Source organism: Xiphias gladius, chromosome 6 (assembly GCF_016859285.1).
Source record: "Xiphias gladius isolate SHS-SW01 ecotype Sanya breed wild chromosome 6, ASM1685928v1, whole genome shotgun sequence".
NCBI lineage: Eukaryota > Metazoa > Chordata > Actinopteri > Istiophoriformes > Xiphiidae > Xiphias > Xiphias gladius.
The window spans coordinates 6,652,769-6,673,467 of NC_053405.1; the positions used below are offsets into that span (position 1 = coordinate 6,652,769).

The following is a 20,699-nucleotide window of genomic DNA, read 5'->3' on the forward strand; positions in this document are numbered from 1 at the left end:
AAATGTGGAAGGTGCTTTTGAGAGTTTTTCTGGCTTCAGAGTGTCTCTTTGCTCATTATTACTGACCTGCAGTCTGTTGAAAGTGTGCAACCCATTTATTAATTTGTGAGTGTGAGATCATGCTTTTTCAGCAAAACTGCACCCAAAAGCAAAACGCAGAAAGGTGGTCCCTATGCGGCAGTGGAGTGGATGACACAGATCTCAACTGGCACTGTAATAGGCAATATTTCTATGATAGTATTGTTACAGCACTGCCTGGCAGTTTGCCTTGTGCCTGTGATTGTTAGCAGCTAGTTAACAATATACTGTGGTGACCTTAGTAATCTTTGGCAGAGTTGTCTGCTAATTATAGATGGTTACAACAGCAGAATCTTTGCAGCAGCTTTGAACAACATCTCTGGGTCTTCTCATCTGGCATTCATTGATCTGCTGTGGGCCATGGATGAATTAGCTTTAGAAAGATCCCTTTTAAGTAGGTTTTCCACAGGTGATTGACTGTTTTCTTCTTGAGTAAGACACCTGCACCAACACTTCCGGCACCTGAGTGAACACATGCACCAATCCCTGCGCTGTCAGTGGTCTTTTCTTCCATGATTTAAACTGGGGAAAAAAACAGATGGTTCTGGCAATGTTGTCATATTTCTATTAAACCATCCACTGAAAATTTCTTATGGATAGTTGAGCGTGAGGTTTCATCACTGAGTTTGAAAATAGCATTTTCACCAAAACTTTTACTGAGTTGTCAAAGTATTTTAATACAGAATTTTAAGACAACAACAGAAGCCACATAGGTTGCTGAATCATGCTGAGTTTTGGCGTGGTTGTTTCCAGACTTGTACTAAAAACTGAGCTTATGACTTGAGGTCTGGCCGTAGGCCGGCTTCCAACCAACCAGCTGTCCTAATCACAAATGAGGAATGCAACATACAATTACCAATAAATTGTAACTATCTCAGAAATGTATTCCATGGTCAGCCAGTGCTAATATGAATAGCTCAAAGTTTGACACAGGTTTGTGTGTGTGTGTGTGTCTCTTTTAATCTCTTTTTAAATCATCTTTGTAAAGATGGGATGGCTTGTTGACAAGATATGTGTGTGTGTGTGTGTGTGTGTGTGTGTGTGTGTGTGTGTGTGTGTGTGTCAGGTCAGACATAGGTGAACGGTCCAGTTCTCTCATCTCTATCTTTCCCTTGATCTCAGTCAGCTGCTTGACGGCTTGGCTTACAACAGTCTACCAAAGTTAGACTGCTCCACACCACACACTCACACACACACACACACAGACACACTCTGGTGTGAGTGGTGAAGTGTCGCCCACTGTGCATGTCATCATGTCAGGTCCCAGCAGGCTCATTGTAAAATTATTTTTGTGAAGTCATAAAGCCTTGTGCACTGAATGCTTTTAGATTACAGGTCCATAAATAGATTAACTAACTTAAGTGATTAAAAAGCAGGATTCGTTTTGGTGGGTTAGTTGGTGTCAATATGCAGGAAAAAGTATTTCGATAAAGCTTAAAACAACTTTTAGGAACAAAACTCTAGCTCTGAGTGTCTTTTGAGGAAGTAAGACAAGTGTATTGCTGGAATTCATTCTGAGCCTTTATTTTAGAAAAGTATTACACAGTTATTCATTATGTTAATGTTTCTATTGATTGTGAGAAACTTGGTGAGTACATTTGAAAATTTTTAACCACGGTCAGAGCAAAGGTTATTAAAAACCTATCCAAACTTCATTTAATATTTCCTCCACCCACCATTGTGTGTAGGATCAGATTTAACCTCTCAGTGACTGAAAATATCTGTAGCTCCACAGTGAAATTACTGGGTCTGAAGCCATTTCTCATGTCTATGTCTTTCAGATGAATCTCTCCGAGTGTGTGCCCACCCTGGGCCCACCTGCTGTACAAGTAAGATGGAGGACAGCTACATGGCGGCTGTTCGCAGTGAGACGCAGCAAAAGATGCAGTCTTACAGCTTCGAACTCAAGTACCTGATTGCTGGACACACCAAGGCCTACCAAGGTAAAGGAGAGCGTTATAGTGGGAGGAAATGGTGTTGTTTCTCCCATACATTATTGAAGAGAAAAGCACATTGGAGAATTGGGAAACAAAAACAAAAAAAGTATGTCATTATCAGTCCAAGATTTCATCTTGGACTTTGTAAAACTTTGGTGGCCATTTTTCACTATTTTGTGACTTTTCATAAAGTAAATGATTGGAAAGAAATGTGTGCGGGTGATTGAAGAACCCAAATCGAAGTGACTTTATTAACAGTGATAATTTTGATGTTTTAACAGTTCTTTCAAGTGCCTCTAGCCGCCCTGTCATTCCCACTTTGTGTGTTCATCATGAAATGGCTAGTTTGTGTCAGGGTGGTGGTGTGAGGCCAGTTTATTTTGTGAGGCGCCACAGTGGCTAGCCAAACAAACAACTGATGTTCGATTGAGTCTTTGTGAGGGCAAACTCTCAGAGGGAGCAGCGGAAAACTTTGTTACAACTCTCTGCTCTCTTTCTCTGTCTGTCTGTCTCTGTCGCTGCACTAATCAGGTTTTGTTCTTGACCAATGAGAGAGCGAGGGACAGAGAATGTTTACATTCAGTACGTATCCGCAGCAAAGTGTTGTTGCCGTGGGCAACAGCCGGTCTCTAACGGCTGCTCTGAATAGGAGGAAGAATACTCTGCTTGTCCACTTGTCTCTCAACGCTATTCACCAGTCTGTGTGAGCGTGTGTGTGTGTGTGTGTGTGTGTGTGTGTGTGTGTGTGTGTGTGAGAGAGAGACCTTGTGTGTATGTGTTTACGTGCATGAATGTGTACACACATTCATGCACGTGCATGAATGTGTGTGTCTGTGCATGCTCATGTAGTGTGGAGATTATGAAGAGATAGAGCTGATGAAACCTAGCCGACAGACACTGCAAACATTTACTTCTCTGTATTTTTTTTTTCTGTCTCTCTTTCTCTCACTCTCTTCTCCCCCGCTACATCTGAGTGCTCTCAGGCTCAGTTTCAGCTGCTATTTATGCCCAATGGATGGCCAAATCATCCATGGGTAAAATTAATGCAAAACACCCATATACAATGGGGGGGGGCTGATCATGGCCAAAACTTCCGCAAGAGGAGGAAACAAGTTTAGAATTTGCTGCACGTACTTGAAATTTACCAGGCTACATTTATACACATTTTCTTATTAACCTCAAGACGTCTAGCCATGCAGATAGTTTTATGTGCCCAAGTTTTGAGATATCATTCTCTGAAAATACTCAAGCCACCTCCATACAATGTAAGTAAATGGGATTTTGATTGCCTTGCTCAAAACTTTGCAAATATTTCGGAAAAGAAAACATCCTTCAGGTAGAGCACGGAGAAAAGTTATGTTGAAAGCCTTTATTTAGCCGGGCGTAATGGTTTAAAATACTGACTGGTTTTAACCTCACCTGGTCTTTATTGTGCTGGAACTAATAAAAACAGATACATTTACTACAATGTTTAAATGTCCCATTCATACATTTACAGTATAGGTCTATGGGTTAACCACTACTTTTTTTAGGCTGAATATGAAATTAATAAATCAGAGTGCTGGATACTCAGGGTACCTCGCTCTCAATATTTTTCACTAGCAATTTTTATGGTAGTTGTGCCAGAAATCACAAAGCATAGACAAATAAAAGCAAAACTACCCATGCAGCTAAACAACCGTAGAAGAAACAGAGAAAATGTTCTTTTTTGTGATTTTGGGAATGAAATTAATTTTGCACGACAGCAGTGTTTCTCAACAGCTGAGCTGAATCTCAAAGGATCCCCTCTCAAAAGCACAGTGATTATAACCCACTAGAGAAACTGAGACATGCCCAGAGCGGTTGTAGTCAGGCTCCATTTACACCCTGTGGATTACTTTGCGTGTGTGTCTGTGTGTGTCTGTGTGTGTGTCTACGTGCGTGTGTGAATGTGTCTGCATGCTTGCGTGTGTTTCTCCTGGCACTGTAAGACCCTTGTGCCCTCTTCTCCACGTAGCAGCTGTCGTCCAATCACATAGGGTGAAGAGCCAATCACATGACCCCAGAGTGGTCTTTGCCTTGTCACTCGATGCCATCTGTGTTTGAGTTGCTATTGCCAGGACATGGGTATGCAAACACATAAAAAGTGAGGCATTCTCACTCAGAGCCCCGCCACTGCTGCTCTCAAACCTCGGCCCCCAACCACTTTTCTTTCTCCACTCACATCTATTCAGTTGAAAATGATTATGAATGTACAGATTTATAACAAATACCATGTCACCACTGTGTAAACTCCACTAGAGGTCTTAAATATGGAAAAGACACCAGCTGAAATGTTGCTGTTGACTCATGTAATTATTTCTTAATTTAGAACATTTGTGAGTTATTCACTAAATTCCCAGATAAATTGCTGTCACTTGGAGAGTCAGGTGGCTGCAGCTGTGATAGTGAAATACAAAGATGACATGAACACACACACACACACACACACACACACACACACACACACACACACAAACATGCACATTGACCCACTGAGTGACTTAGTGAAAGTCACAGATAAAAAAGGTTTCTCTCACTCTCTCTCTTACTCCCAGTAGTCTGTGTGTGTGTGTGTGTGTGTGTGTGTGTGTGTGTGTGTGTGTGTGTGTGTGTGTGTGTGTGTGTGTGTGTGTGTGTGTGTGTGTGTGTCAGGATGCCAGCAGATTGACATCATCCTTTTTACTTGGCAAGTTTCAAACATAGCCACACACACACTCACACACTTGGGTGTTCAGCCTCTGTTAAGGGGAGAGTGCTGTCCACTTTATTAGACCCTGTTGGACATAGGAAACACAGTGGATCATGAGATTGAGCCTCTCATTATCACCTGACTATAGATAACAGAGTAGTGAAAATGAGCTCAGCGATGAATTAAGTTGTGAGCTATTTTGGCTTGTCTGCAGCAGGATAAGGTCAGTCCAAGGTCGGTAAGACGGAGTGTGTAACAAGGAAAACTAACAAATGCACAGATATGGAAATGCCACATCTTACATGTGGAAATGACATGTATCTATGTCAGTTGTGCAACCATTATATGTGCTACACATACAGTATATCCAGATCCTTGATATGTTTGCTTAAAGGACCAGTGTGTAGGATTTAGGGGGATCTATTGGCAGAAATGAAATACAATATACATAATTATGTTTTCATTAGTGTATAATCACATGAAACTAGGAATCGTGTTTGTCAAATTGTGTTTTCGTTAGCTTAGAATGGGCCCTTCATATCTACAGAGGGGGTCCTCTTCCATGGAGCCCGCCATGTTGCATCGTCATGTTTGTACAGTAACCCAGAACGGACAAATCAAAAACTGGCTCTAGAGAGGGACTTTGGCATTTTTACATTACCTGGAGGCCACCGTAGGTACTCCTACATCCCTGGTAAGGGAGGGGTATGGGAGGGGTATTCACTTGGTTGCATTCTGCAACCTCACCGCTAGATGTAACTAAATCTCACACACTGGTCCTTTAATTTACGAGTGTGTGTGTGTATATATATATATATATATATATATATATATATATATATATATATATATATTTTATACTAACTCAGCAATAGGATTACTCAGAAATACTGTATACATCTATAACAACTGAACACAGATATTAATTATTTTGTTTGTTGCTATTTTAATTATCAAACTTTGTATAGTACACTAACAGCTGTTTATGCGTATTGACCAGCAAAATGTTTTTTAAAGTATAAAAAGTAAAAGTACTAGTTCTGCAGTAATATGTCCCTTGTGATTGATATATTATTATATATGAAATTAGATTGTTAATACTAATTCACCAATGTGTAAGCTGAATTTTACTGTTATAGCAGGTTTAGGTGGAGCTACTTCATATACAGTTAGGTAGTTTAGTTCATTGGTTCCCAGCCCTATTGGTTTAGCCCCTCCAAAGGGTTACAAGATAAATAAGATGATTAATGGGATCAGAAAGAAGGAAAACTGATGCACAAATCTGTTTTCCTTTTTTGGGTTTTTCTCTAATCTTTGCACCTGGTGAAATATTGGATAATTTGAACACTTACTGACCTTAAACCATGGGAGAAGTTTAGAGACAAAGTCTCTTTTTGGTAGAACTGATAAAGGCTCATAAATGTCAGAAACGTGACAAGAAGCCATAACTACACACTGTTTTTATAAGATGCTTACAAGCCAAAAAGGTTGGAAACTACTGGTTTGATCTTAGTTTTATCGTATGTTTTTATGTAAAATCTTAATTGGAAAAGTAACCAGGTACTCCAGCTGTAAGATAAATGTAGTGGAGTAAAACGTACAGTGCTTCCCTCTAAAATATAGTGGAGTAGATGTATAAAGAAGCAGACAGTGGAAATACTGAAGTAAAGTAAAAGTACCTCAAAACTGTACTTAAATACAGTACTTGAGTAAGTATATTTACATTAAATGTTATTATCCACAAACAATTAGGTGTAATTCAGCCAGTGATATTGTAGCAAATCACTAGCAAATATAATGGCTGCAGAGCCAGATATTTCATATGTGATGATTTTGGCTTTTTAGTTATTATGTATGTTTTTTACGAGTGCACGAGTGGTATGCTAAGCGCAAAATCCCCGTCCCTCTGTCTTCTCTCTCGCTCCAGAGACCTTTGAGTCGCTTGTGTCCTTCACATCTAACCTGACCAGCTCACTGTTCGACAGCGCCTACTCCGCTCTGGCGTCCGACTGTCGCCCCCTTGTGTTTCAGCTTTTCAGCGACATCAAAGACCACCTCTCTGGAGATTCAGATTCCTCCCTAGACAACACTGTGCGTCGATTCTACAATGATCTCTTTCCTTTGGTTTATCGCCGTCTGCTCAACCCTGGGATTGGCCACATGTCGCTCCGGACCTATTCCTCCACCTCCACCACTCACGACGACTGCTTGCGGTTGACGCGGCAGGACGTCAGTCCGTTTGGACCCCATCCTCACCTACTGGTCAGCGGCCTCTCCCATGCGCTCAGGGCAGGTCGATCATTGAGCCGACTTCTCCGACTAGCTGGAGAGGTTGTGAATGCAACCGAGAAGGCTACGTTATCCAGAGAGTGCGGGCGAGGGTTAGTGAGGATGCAGTACTGTTCCCACTGCAGAGGGCTGACACTGATACGGCCCTGTACTGGACTGTGTGTTAACATTATGAGAGGATGTCTGGTAAGTGGTCTAATGTTTGTGCATTTCCTGTTTGGATATGTGTATCTGTCTTAACGTGTGTACAGTAAGTTCCCATTATAATGATATTGTACAGACTGATATTTATAAAAATCAGTACTAGGATCTGTGTACTTCTCTTTAGAAAATATTTTGCAAGTCTTTACCTCATTACCTCATCAGAATCAACATTTAAAGAAATTGTTTAACGTTTTGGGAAATACACCCATTCGCTTTTTTGGGAGAGAGAGAGATAAGAAGATTGACGTAACTCTGAAGTCTGTCTGCTAAATATGGAGCTGGAGCTAGGGGTTGATTAGCTTAGCTTATCATAAAAACTGGAAGCACGGGGAAACAGTTATCCTGGCTCTTTACAATGTTCAAAATTACATCTACCAGCACCTCTGAATTTTACAAACTAACAAATTATATCTTGTTTATTTAATCCGTACACAAAAAGAAATGTAAAAAGGATAATTTTTGGTTTTACTGAGAATTATGTGCCCTAAGAAAGCAAATAAGCTTATTTCCCAAACTGTCGAACTCTTCCTTTAAAATAACTTGCTCATACACCTCCTGCCACCTCCAAAGTATATCATTTTAGATGAATTACTAATATATTGCTCCTCTAAATTATTTGTAATCTCCTTCCAAATTTGGAATTTGGCGATTAGCAATCTAATGTTATTCTTTTCAGGTCAAGTGTGTGTGTATTGTAGCTGATACTGTTTAAAGTGCATGGGAAGCTTAAGGGAGTATTTGTTTCCCTCTGCCTCTGGAGAGGCAATTAAAAAATTATTGTAATGCTCCCATCTCTCACATTACTGAATCAATAATTCACAGCATTTTATCATCAATAAATTATTCCCACATGAAGTTTTAGAATGACAAAAACAAGAGCATTTCCAGGAAAACTGGCAGTGTCTTCAATGCATCTTACTGGGCTGCTTCCAAATTTGCTGGACAGCTTTAACAGTGCCCACAATAGAGAGACTTCTTTATGGCACAGAACTGGAAGATGGCATTGTTCATCCTGCTTGAGAGTTTATTGGAAGCAAAGACAGTATGATGGAAAAACAACTCCCAGAATGTTTATTGTCTTCATTAGAGGAAAGTAAAGAAAAACACATGCATTAAAGCTAAGGAGAGTCAGAGGGACAAGTAGGAACATTCCTACTGTGAAAGGAACAGTTAGGCTCATGGGAAATGTGGTTTCGACTATCCTGTCATGAGATAGAAAACTGCCAGTCATCTCAAGCATTGGCTCATTTCCCTCCATCCATTTGTTTTTGTTTGATAGATTTTAAGTGTGGTATTACCAAGCTGCTTCCGTCACCGCTGCACCCTTGTATTTCGTCTCTCTACTCTGTATTCACTCTTCTCATTTCCCTTCTTTTCTTGTTCATCTGCCTATTCAAGGTGGGTGTATCAGAGCTTGGTGCCCCCTGGGGGAGTTTGGTGGTACTGCTTCAACGGTTAGCCGCTAGTTTAGCAACTAGCAGCAACCAGAACAGCATGGAGTTAGCTCTGCTGGCAGTCCGAAACCATGTGAATGACGCCATACTGCACGCTCAGCTGCACGGGCCACGCATTACAGCCACGGTAAGCAGTGGGGATGATGGGCTGGAGGGGAAATATCCAAGTGGTTTGCTTTGTAAGATCTATATTTTGAATTGTTACATAATAAAAAAAAAATGGGGGTTCTGGATATTGATGCCAGTCTACTGAAAAAGGTTTGAATACCAAAGTCATTGTTCCCCTGTGAAATGCAATCATTAAATAGCTCAAAACTGGTAACAGATTACTTAAACATCCTTACTCATATGCCCCAATAATAAAGTCATTTGAATTTTGGACACAGAGTGAGGAAGGCCGTGGGTTTCTTTCAGCCTGAAAGTTGGATCTCCTCACAAAAGCCTTGTACCTAGATGGGCTAAAAACAGCCTCATTCTTCAGAGAATCTGGGGTTCCCCTCAGTCTGTGTGTGTGTGTGTGTGTGTGTGTGTGTGTGTGTGTGTGTGTGTGTGTGTGTGTGTGTGTGTGACTGTGTATGTGAGTGTGAATACAGATCCAGTGCCAGACAAAGACTGTGGTTGGCGGGACAACCTATACCCAGAATGTAGCTTGGTCCTGAGTGATGAGAAAGTTTCTGTGGCTAATCTCTGGACAAACAGACGACACACAAACACATGCATGCACACACTGTTGGATGAAGAAATAGAGCAGCTGTCCAACCTTGAGAGAACATTGTGGACTTAGTAGAGTAGATTCCTGAGAGGTAAACAAACACCCACAAGCATAATCACACTGCTAATTGTAGCTAATAAGAAAATACCACTTCATTAGATATTTGATCAAGCGTTTCATTCATTCGATACATCACCAAAGGCTAACCCCTAACCTTTTAACAGTTTACAGGTGTTATGTGCAGTATTTATGGTCAATAGATAATTGTACCATGAATTTTGAGATAGCTGTAATGTCTGTAAACAAAGAAAAACCTTTGAGAAAAGTAGTGGTCTTTACTGGCCTCTATAACACATTTTGTATTATGCTCCATCCGGCACAAGAGGAAACTTGAAAGCACAAACCTAATTTTACTTTGTAGTAGATAGTAAACATTGGCTAATCCAGTTTTGCTGTTCTGATTCCAGCTGCATTTTGGGAGCTTATCATACTTACAACTACTGTAGAGTCGGTTGTAATACTCAAACACCACATTCTGTAACTGAGAGTTACAAAAAGCTAGTTAGCAAGTGAACAGAGAATTCAGAATAGCTAATGATAGGTGGTAGGAACATCCAGCCTCTGCCGCTCCAAGTGATAATGCAAACCTGAGGAAATCTACCTAAAAAAAAATAGACCAAGCCTAAACAAGCCTAAACCACTTCTAGGTACTTTGCTTTACTCTGAGAAGAAGCTACACCACGAGCCTTTTCAAAATACCACCGTGCGAACTGTCTCCTACTCAGGTAGAGAAGGTGTGCGGTCCACAGGCAGCTGGTCCCATGATGACGAATGCAAATCCCACCACCTCCCATATTACTACCTCGGTGACTCCTGCAACATCACTAACCTCAGCGAGGTCATTGGTGACTTCACCTCCCTTGTTGGGCCCTGTTGCTCATCAACCTCTGCAGCTGCAATCCCGGAGGTGAGTTACTATACATCTGATATGAGAATATTTGGGGCAATTTAGGGTTAGAAATTACCCACCGTAGGTGAAATTAATAAGTGAACAGAGAGATAGCGTAGAGAGTCTTTTTAGTTTCAACCTTGAGTCATCGCAGACAAAAATCAATTCAGATATTTGTGTGTGTGTGTGTGTGTGTGTGTGTGTGCACGTTTGTATTCCACCAGGTTGTTCCCTCTTAAAGGTTCCAGAGGTGACAAGAGTCGAAGCCTGAAGAAACTCTCTAGGTAAATTAATCATCAGTTGTACTTTTTAGTTATTATCATTGGAGTATTACATCCCAACACTTGTCCATAATCAAGAAGGAAAATGACAGACATCTAATCAGTTGTTAATGTCTTTTCATGTATTTTGCAAAAGTGATTTACTCCAATCTGTCCATTTATTAGAGCTAGTGTCAAAAGAAACCTTATTAGTTAACATCAGAGGTTTTTCTCAATGAAAAAATCTAAATATCCGATATCGAATATCAGGCAACACAAATATCCCCACTAGTAGTTGTAGTCATAGGCCAAACATTCAATGAACTTTTAATTGCTTTAATTGCTTTTCAGTAATACAATCTCTTTATTATTTTAGGATATAGTGATTTTCTAAAGGTTTCACTTTGAGAAAATAAAACCTGAAATCAGACAGATCATTAAATAAAAACCAGCATATCAGATTTTCATCGGGCATTAATTTTCAAAAGTGCTAGGAGCTTCCCTTTCCCTTCCCCATGTTATCTTCAGTAACTTACCAGAGTCTATCAGAAGGGATTTCACAGGCAAGTGGACATGACAAGTCTTAACCCGAACAAATAAAAACGTATGGTGCATTGGTCCTACTCTTCCTTACAGCAACCCAAGTATTCAGCTGTGCACAACTCTCTCTCTCTTTCAGGGAGTTTGAGAGCTCTATCCAGCGGTACCAGTGGTTTTTCTCAGAGCTGCCAGAGATGCTTTGTGAGAGCGAGATGGAGGTTGAGCAGCACACGTGCTGGAGTGGCCAAGACGTCGCAGAGAGGTATGAGCGTTGCATTGCATACATTACTTTGTACTAAAAGAATATTCCCAGGGAAGGACCTACCAAACACCAGACATGTAGAACAATAGTTCCGACACAGGGTGTGGTTCTGGACAACTACTCAAGTGAAGCATCCGTTTCTGGTATATATACCCATTAAGTTCCATACTGGACAAATGATTTGAATGCAACCCTAATGGAGATAATGTGAAATTTTATAAATTCACTTTAGATCCAGAAGAAGGTTCACTATTCAAATGCTTCATTGAATGTGTGTATGAGCAACACAAGAACCTGGAGAGGGAGAGTATTGATGTAAAAATATTGGCTTTGGATGCTGGGCCAGGTTTGGGCTCAAAGATCTCATAGGGCCTGGGTTGGGCTTGGGCTGAAATTTCAGGCCTGTGCAGTACTGTGGGGGCCCTGGAAAATCCCAGGTGGTGCATAGTTAATTTGTCCCTCTATGACAGAATGTAGTGCAGCTACAGTATTTAGCATTGCTCTCTGTGCTTCCATGTGCCCAGACTCTGTAGTATATTATAGCAATATGATGTACAGTATGAGATGTGTTTATTCCAATATACTGTAGCATCCAGTTACAATTTGGGGTTAAGTGACAATACAGTAGGTGTGTGAGAGATATATTAAGTGGAACTTTACATCAACTCAGCTGCACCTTACTGGTGTAAATCAGGTTTGTGTTACTTAAGGTAAGCCTGATATCAATGTGAAATCTCCTGAATTGTTGTTGGGAAGTGCACCTTCCATTCAGTTTGTTTATGTTTTCTACATTTATCTGAAACAGAACTTTATGAGCATCAAGTACAAGAAATGAGTGCTTCACTTGGATAGAAAGATAGAAGTACAAGTTTGTGTGTGTGTGTGTCTGTGTGTGTGTGTGTGTGTGTGTGTGTGGGGCTCCTAATAGTTGCCAGGGCAGGGGGGTGACAGGGTTGTGAAGGTTAGAGAGTTCGTTTCCAGCGTCTTTCTCATGGTGATTACATTGGCAGCTTAAACTGGTAACAAGACAAATGGGCGCACACACACTTGTACCAACTAACACACATACCAACACAGACCTTGCAATACACACAGAATATGGGATGATTATGCTCATCTGACATTTCACAGACCTATCCAACACACACACACACACACACACACACACACACACACACACACACACACACACACACACACACACACACACACCAACTAACACACATACCAACACAGACCTTGCAATACACACAGAATATGGGAGGATTGTGCTCATCTGACATCTCACAGCCCTATCCAACACACACGCACACACACGCACACATACACACACACATACACACACACACTTTCTATTCATCTCTGTAGGGAATCAGTTGCTGTGATGGAGGTTTTCCATTAAAAAGTTTTAACTAATAGATATCACCATGAAACTTCCCCAGTGGATTATTTACATTAATTCAACAATTTTTGAAAATACAAGTTCTCAGAAATTTAAATATGCAAATGATGCAGTAGCCATTGAAGTATGCACTAATTTGCATAATTGTACAGAACTGAAATCTGAACAATGGATAAAGCCAGGTTCAAAATTCTTATTTAATTTTGTTGACTTATTAGAGCCAAAGGTTTTTACAAAGGGGATTTTGGACATCTCTTTTTATTACTCTGTTAATCAGAAAATACTGTCAACAGCCATAACCATATTATGGAAGCAAAACAGTCCAAAATCTCAAAAATGACATGAAAAAACAGTTTTTGCCTGTAGTATCTTGCTTTAATAGTCTATCAACCAAATGAAATAGGCCATGTAGCCTTGCAAGGACATCTTTCAAAAACACACCCACACACACACACGCTTTTCCTCAATATGTCATCTCTCTGTAGGGAATCCAGTTGCTGTGATGGAGGTTTTCCGATAAAGTTTTAACTAATAGATATCACCATAGAAACTTTTGGATTGATTTACATTAATTCAACAATTTTTACAAGTTCTCAGAAATTTAAATAATACTGCAAATGATGGCCAACAAACTGAAGTATGTCACTAATTTTGCATAATTGTACAGAACAGGAAATCTGAGTTTTCAATATGGATAAAAGCCAGAGTTCAAAAATTCTTCATTTGTTGTAACCAAACCCAGAAGAGTTTTTTTTACAAAGGGATTTTTGGACATCTCTTTTTATTACTCTGTTAATCAGAAAATACTGTCAACAGCCATAACGCCATATTATGGAAAACAAAACAGTCCAAAATCCTCCAAAAATGTACACTAGAAAAATTTTTTGCCCTGTAGTATCTTGCTTTAATAGTCTATCAACCAAATGAAATAGGCCATGTAACCTGGACATCTTTTCAAAAACACACACACACACACACACACACAAACTTGTACTTCTATCTTTGTGAGGAAACTCATTGACATAATGCATTCCCCTGCCCCTTACATTAACCTCAACTGTCACAAATAAATACCTAACCCCAACCCTCACCCTAACCTTTACCAAACCTAATTCTAACCTGAACTCTAAAACCAAGCCTTAACCCTCAAATATCTCTTGAAAGTTGTGAGGACCAAGATATCCTCACTTTCCCAAAATGTCCTCACTCCCTAGGTCTAAAACTCAAAGTGGTCCTAACAAAGATACAAAGTACAAATACACACAAACACACACACACATGCACACATACCAACTAACACACATACCAACACAGACCTTGCAATACACACAGAATATGGGATGATAATGCTCATCTGACATTTCACAGACCTGTCCAACACACACACACACACACACACACACACACACACACACACACACACACACACACACACACACACACACACACACACACACACACACACCAACTAACACACATACCAACACAGACCTTGCAATACACACAGAAAATGGGAGGATTGTGCTCATCTGACATCTCACAGCCCTATCCAACACACACGCACACACACACGCACACATACACACACACACATACACACACACACTTTCTATTCATCTCTGTAGGGAATCAGTTGCTGTGATGGAGGTTTTGCATTAAAAAGTTTTAACTAATAGATATCACCATGAAACTTCCCCAGTGGATTATTTACATTAATTCAACAATTTTTGAAAATACAAGTTCTCAGAAATTTAAATATGCAAATGATGCAGTAGCCATTGAAGTATGCACTAATTTGCATAATTGTACAGAACTGAAATCTGAACAATGGATAAAGCCAGGTTCAAAATTGTTATTTAATTTTGTTGACATATTAGAGCCAAAGGTTTTTACAAAGGGGATTTTGGACATCTCTTTTTATTACTCTGTTAATCAGAAAATACTGTCAACAGCCATAACCATATTATGGAAGCAAAACAGTCCAAAATCTCAAAAATGACATGAAAAAACAGTTTTTGCCTGTAGTATCTTGCTTTAATAGTCTATCAACCAAATGAAATAGGCCATGTAGCCTTGCAAGGACATCTTTCAAAAACACACCCACACACACACACGCTCTGCTTTGTCACTATCAGCGCTGCATTGAAGGCCAGTAAACCTTGTATTTAATGGCTTTGCCACTTCTTTGTGTCTGCTGATATTTTAAGGGAAGTGGAGCAGGAACCCCTTTAAATATATGGCTAAACTCAAAAGGACCAATACTCATTAATACATTCCATAATATACATTAGTCTCTGATCACTGTGGTTTCTTAACCTTTTATGTCTGTTTTCAGCTTTTAAGTCTTAGACATGAATCCAGGTGGAATCTAAGCGTATAGTTGTGGAACTGTGGAGCTTCCCATGTGTCACTGGTATCATTTAGGGAATGGAACCATGGGCGTTGCAGTACAGTGCATGTTGTATCTCAAACCGAAAAAAAAAAAGTTTTATTGTTTTTCGTTATGTTTAAAACATAAACACCATAATCAACATAGGTCTTAAAATGTCAGTGTCAGTGTTTCCTTCCCTATTTACATTCAGTCCACTCAAAACCAGAAATCCCTACTTTTAAAAAAAAATGTTGTACTGTGATGTTTTTAATAATCATCTGTCAAGTGCGTGGTTTAGGGTGGTGAATTTTTTCTCGAGGGTTAGAAGAGAAGTTGCTCTTGGCCTGTGTTGGAGTGCAGCCAGTCTGTGCCTCTCTGACCTCTTTACATCTTCTTCTCTCTTGCATCTATCCATCTACCCATTCATTCATTAATTCAGCCATCCATTCATCTCTCCATCCTTCTATTTAGACCTCCATTCATCCCCTCCGCCCTCTGACCCACTTCACTTACAAATGTCTGTGTTGGTGAGAGTGTGTGTATGTGTGAGATAGAGAAAGAGGCGGCAAAACACACAGAATGATGGGAAAGTCTCAGGTTGGATTATAAAGGAGAGGAGAGCAGATTATAAACTCCTCTTTCTTCTGCGTTACGAGTTACGGAGGTGGAGGTGATGATAGACGTGGTCACATCTAGGTAAAACAAGAGTGCAACGTAAGATCTCATTTCTTCCATCGAGCTTTGACAGCCTGGAATAATGTTGCTGAAACATTTATCCCTAAAGGCATCTTAAATAGCATATTGCAGAAATTTTATCTAAACTACCCCTAAACTATCTCTTACAATCTGTGCTTACCATATTTACGATATTAAACAGCTTGACAACAGACTCTCAGAATACATCTACCAACAAGTAGCCTGAACAACCTAACAAATTGCAGAGCAGTGAGAAAATGCTGCCAACCCAAACTGAACGCCCAGTGCCGTATATAAACTAAGGTGATGGCAGGACCCAACTGGCAGCAGACAGTCAATTGCTCCAGGCCTTTCCATCCTGTCAGCCTACACACACACACCCACACAGGCGGGATTCTCAGGCAAACAGAGCAGAGCACAGAGTAAGATGACAGTGGGTCATTATGATATACACAGACACAATATCAGATAAAGCTGTTTTTAGAAAAAGCCATTTAAATTAAATCATGTGGCAGGTATCATGCTTTTATTTTGTTAACAAAAAAATCATATACAGAGATAATCTCAAACTGGTACACGTGATCCAAAGTCAATAGGACATTAGTGAGCCACATCAGGCCATATACAGTACAACACACTACAGATATACGAAAGCACATCACCAGTACATCATGCTTTTTCATCACATTATGGACAGCTATTATAATAGCTCTCACAAAAACTTTAATTCAAACTCAATGCATCTGTTCTACATAATATAAAAAGGAATTCAGATTATACGATGACAAGTGTCAGTTGTAATGAGCAGCTTTCTATCAGTCCTTACTTGCTTAATGTCACAGCCCACATATGTAACTAATTTACGGTGACCGTTTCACCCTGTATGAATGAAATAAAGAAGGGGGGCAAATGGTACAAGTGAAGTAAATTCCGGTGTGTGTAATACGTAGTAGAGTACTGACTACGTATTTGATCCCTTGACTGACTGGCCTGCGGACAAAATAATACAAGTACTGCAGTCTGAGAATGTACTGATATTGCATACCTGTGCTGGAATATTCATAACAGTTACATTTAAACGCTTTTAAAGAAGTATGTTAAGCAGCTATTTAGACATATTAATCTGTACTGTCTGTTTAGCCAGTTAGAACTGTAATACTTGAGTTTCTCCAAAAGAGGGAAGCATCCTATCACCATTCTAAGTAATCGGACAGTAACTCTGCTTCCACCACTGAAGACCTGCCACACCCGATTCTTTTGATGTGTCCTGTGTATTTTCTTACTGCATGAATATTTGTTGCACATCAGCCATTACCACTTCACAGAGTCAGGAAAAATGCTGTTAAAAGAAAGAGAAGAATTGTTCAGAGGGGAGGAAGGAATATTGGGAGGATAGAGAAAGGGACACTATGTGTAATTAATCCAAACCAAGGTATATCACTTCCATTTATGGGTGTCTGTGTGTGTGTGTGTGTGTGTGTGTGTGTGTGTGTGTGTGTGTGTGTGTGTGTGTGTGTGTACTTAGGTGTGGGTTAGGGTTAGGGTAAGGGTGGGGGTTAAGCCCTGAGAGAAGCCCAGTGCAGTTGGTAGCGTGATGGGTTAGTCTGCGACCGTAAGGCACCAGTGGGGTAGCGTCTTGTCAAATCCTGCCTTTTTTCCATACCTAAAACCTCAACACCAATCCTGCTGCAGTACAGCTGCCTGCAGCAGTAATAAAATAAAACACTAGTACTAAAGTAGTTACTACTGTATTAGCCTGCTCCATTAACAACCGCTAATTAACGCTGCGTGCACTATATATAGTTATGAATTACACACTTTAATGGATTTTTAAGGTACTCGTGCCTTTTGGCCACTGTAGTGCTAATCGACTCCAACACTATACCAGAAATTTTAGTCTTACGTACAGTATAGTGCTAATGGAGTGCAACACTACATGACTGTTTTAGAATATTTGTCAAAGCAGTTTTATTAAATGTTAAAAACAATATAGTTAAATGATCCATTTTTGAAAGACATCAAGCCTGTGTTTGTTTTCATGTCTCAGTCTGTGTTCACCACAGGCAGTTCCATTGCAAGCCATGGAGGTCCCCTATGGTGGTCCATATAATTTTTCAAGAAATGTAAAAAAGCAGTTTTGCATGTATATTATGATAAAAGACCTTAAATAAAAAAAAAATTGTATTTCTTTTTCAAAATGACTAGAAACAGCGCTCGTCAGTGGGGTCCGAAAATAACGTAGAAATGTGTCTGTGTGTGTGTGTGTGTGTGTGACAGAGCTATGTAAAAGTCTTCTCAGGAATGCAACTAGATTTACAATTGAGGTTGTGACTCTTACCTAATTACACAACTCTCTCACATCAGATCACTATCTCAGTAATTTCATTTTCACCGTGTTTGTACAAGCACGCATGTTTGTGTGCATGTGTGTTTCCATTCACGCCACAGACACTTTAAAGGTTTGGTGCAGGGATTGGACAGAAGAATAGATCTCTGCGCGGGTTACCGTCAGCAACCCTGCTGTAACTGAGGGCAACAGCAGAGCAGCATTGTCATTATGGTGCTGGTGATTTATGTCTGTCGTTTTCCAGATCTTATTAAGTGTCACTCACAGTCACACCTCTCCGTAGCATCTGCAGCACACGTTCTGCAATATTATCATCTGGTGTCAAACAGACAGAGCAGCCCAACACTCTGTAGTCTGGCCAATAGCTCATTCACAGCACTGACAGGTTCCAATACATTCAGCGGGACAGCAGGTATTGGACCTGATAAAATGCTTTAGATGTGCAGATGCTGTTGATACCTTCTTCTCCCCTTGAATATAAATCAAATCCACAAGGTGAGATTTATTACTCAAACTAAGGAAGAAGATTTATACATCTACCAAATGGTAGTTACAGGTAATTGAACAGACATTACTTTTTGTAACTTCAGTAACATTTGCACAGAATACACTGTCATGTGTTGTATTCTTCTTTTCAAAAGGATACCAAATGATGAAAGAGGCAAAACATCTGATGACCATTCACTACGTTTCTGCTGAACTTGAATTTATTTGCTCATTCTGCTCGAACTTATTCATTCATTTGGTTTGAACAGTCAACCCTGGGTCCGTGTCTCCTTTTCAAATTTAACTGCTATTGTTGTGCTTAAGACCTGCCAGGCTCCTGATGTGAAATAGTTGGTGGGTGAAACAGCATTGGTCATTTCTTCATCCTTCTATTGCACCAATCATTACAGAACTTAGTAAATAAATAATTGATCTTCAATTACACCTTACATAGTCATAGTCATTGGCTCATATGGTCCCTCTGCGTTTGCAGCGGAGATGGCTGTGACCTCAAGTGTTGTTCTACCTATCACCTATCTTTAAATAGCTGATCAATAACAGCTGAGGGCAACATTCTCGGACAACCCCAGTCTTGTTTTTCCAGCCAAATGTAGCCCCATCTCAGTGGTTACGTTAGTTTATATTATTTAATTCTGGCTTAGATAGTTTAAACATTTTGCCCGTATAGTCATAGATTTATCAAGAGCTTTTATATACAATTAATTATTTACATTTAAAGTAATGCTTATTCTCTGTTGGCTTCAAAGGGATAGATGGTATAGATATAGATAAATGGTTAGGTATACAGCCCAACGTGAAATCCTGTGAGTTTTTTTCACAGGGATCCATTTTAGGCCCTAACCCACCCTTCATGTAAGTGCTGCTGCTCTTTCATGCTTAAGTGTCAAATGCATATTTATGCAAACAATACCATTTTTATCCATAAAAACACTTAATGCAAATACAACCAAATTCATGGTGTTCTCAAGATCCAGAGACATACTGTATATTACAGCAATTTGCATGTCTCCGCTGCAATTGGTTTTAATATTGAGAAGGTCACAGTATATAAAAAGCTTGATATCTGTCACTGAGAAATTTACATTTAAATATAGAAAAACTTGTTTCAAAGCTGCAACAAGAGCCTGGTTTGCAGTAATCCCTGAGATGAATGAAAAGTATCGTTGAAGTTGTTTTGCCACTTAGTAGTAGTCGCGCCATCTAGTAGTCCCTGATTATGCAGATGTAATTTATAGACATGCTCCTGCCTTCACCGTTAGGCCCCTAGATTCCATTTACCATTAAGCTCTTGAATTAATTACTGAAGATAATTACAATACTCACCACAGCATTTTTCATGATTAGGTCAGTTGGTTATCCTTTACTGAGAGACATAATAACCGTTGGTGTTTATTTAAAAACAAATGTCTTGTTGGAAAATTGCCATCTTTTATTTGTGTTTCAATGCTCTATAAGAAAACTTTGCTTGACTGTTAGAGCACTGCTCCTGAAATTATGTGCCAAACTACTTCCCCAAATCCCCAAATTTTATAACTTCTAACTTCAAAGCCATTCTTAATAATTATGTTATACCTTCCTTTAATGATTTGACTAATTCTGATTTTTTTGTCATGTTTGTGTCTGACTGTAAAAGTAGGCTCAGCCAACCTTGCATAAATAAAAGTCAAATCAATTGCCAATCTTGGCTGCATTGTTACTAATGAAGAAGAGCACATTCCCAGCTTTAATCATGAAAAGTTGCAATGACCCCCCCAATATCCCGTTATTACATATAATACTCAATCATTATGTTTTGGGCATGTACTCGTACCGTCATATCATTTCTTATCAACCATACTCTCTAGTCCCAGACAGAGTAAAAGCACTATTAGATTCTTTGTATACACATAGATTAGCAGGGATGCACCTTATGATCTTTTTCTGTTCACTGGTGCATCTTTGTAGTCATTATAAGCAGTTTCCATGGTGATAGTGTTTAAAA

The 20,699-nt window shown here is 39.7% G+C and overlaps 1 protein-coding gene across 4 annotated transcripts in view; it reads left to right on the forward strand.

Moving 5' to 3' along the window:
• The window catches only part of LOC120791104 (glypican-5-like), a 53,695-nt gene that overhangs the window by 1,206 nt on the left and 31,790 nt on the right, over positions 1-20,699 (forward strand). For all 4 annotated transcript variants that reach the window (XR_005707604.1, XM_040129271.1, XM_040129272.1 and 1 more), the window contains exons 2-7: positions 1,860-2,021; positions 6,653-7,200; positions 8,617-8,799; positions 10,170-10,351; positions 10,558-10,617; positions 11,273-11,395. Coding sequence is in view for 3 of the 4 variants with exons in the window: in XM_040129271.1 (XP_039985205.1) it covers positions 1,860-2,021; positions 6,653-7,200; positions 8,617-8,799; positions 10,170-10,351; positions 10,558-10,617; positions 11,273-11,395 (1,258 nt within the window). In the remaining variant the exon portion in view is untranslated. The remainder of the gene's footprint in view (positions 1-1,859; positions 2,022-6,652; positions 7,201-8,616; positions 8,800-10,169; positions 10,352-10,557; positions 10,618-11,272; positions 11,396-20,699) is intronic.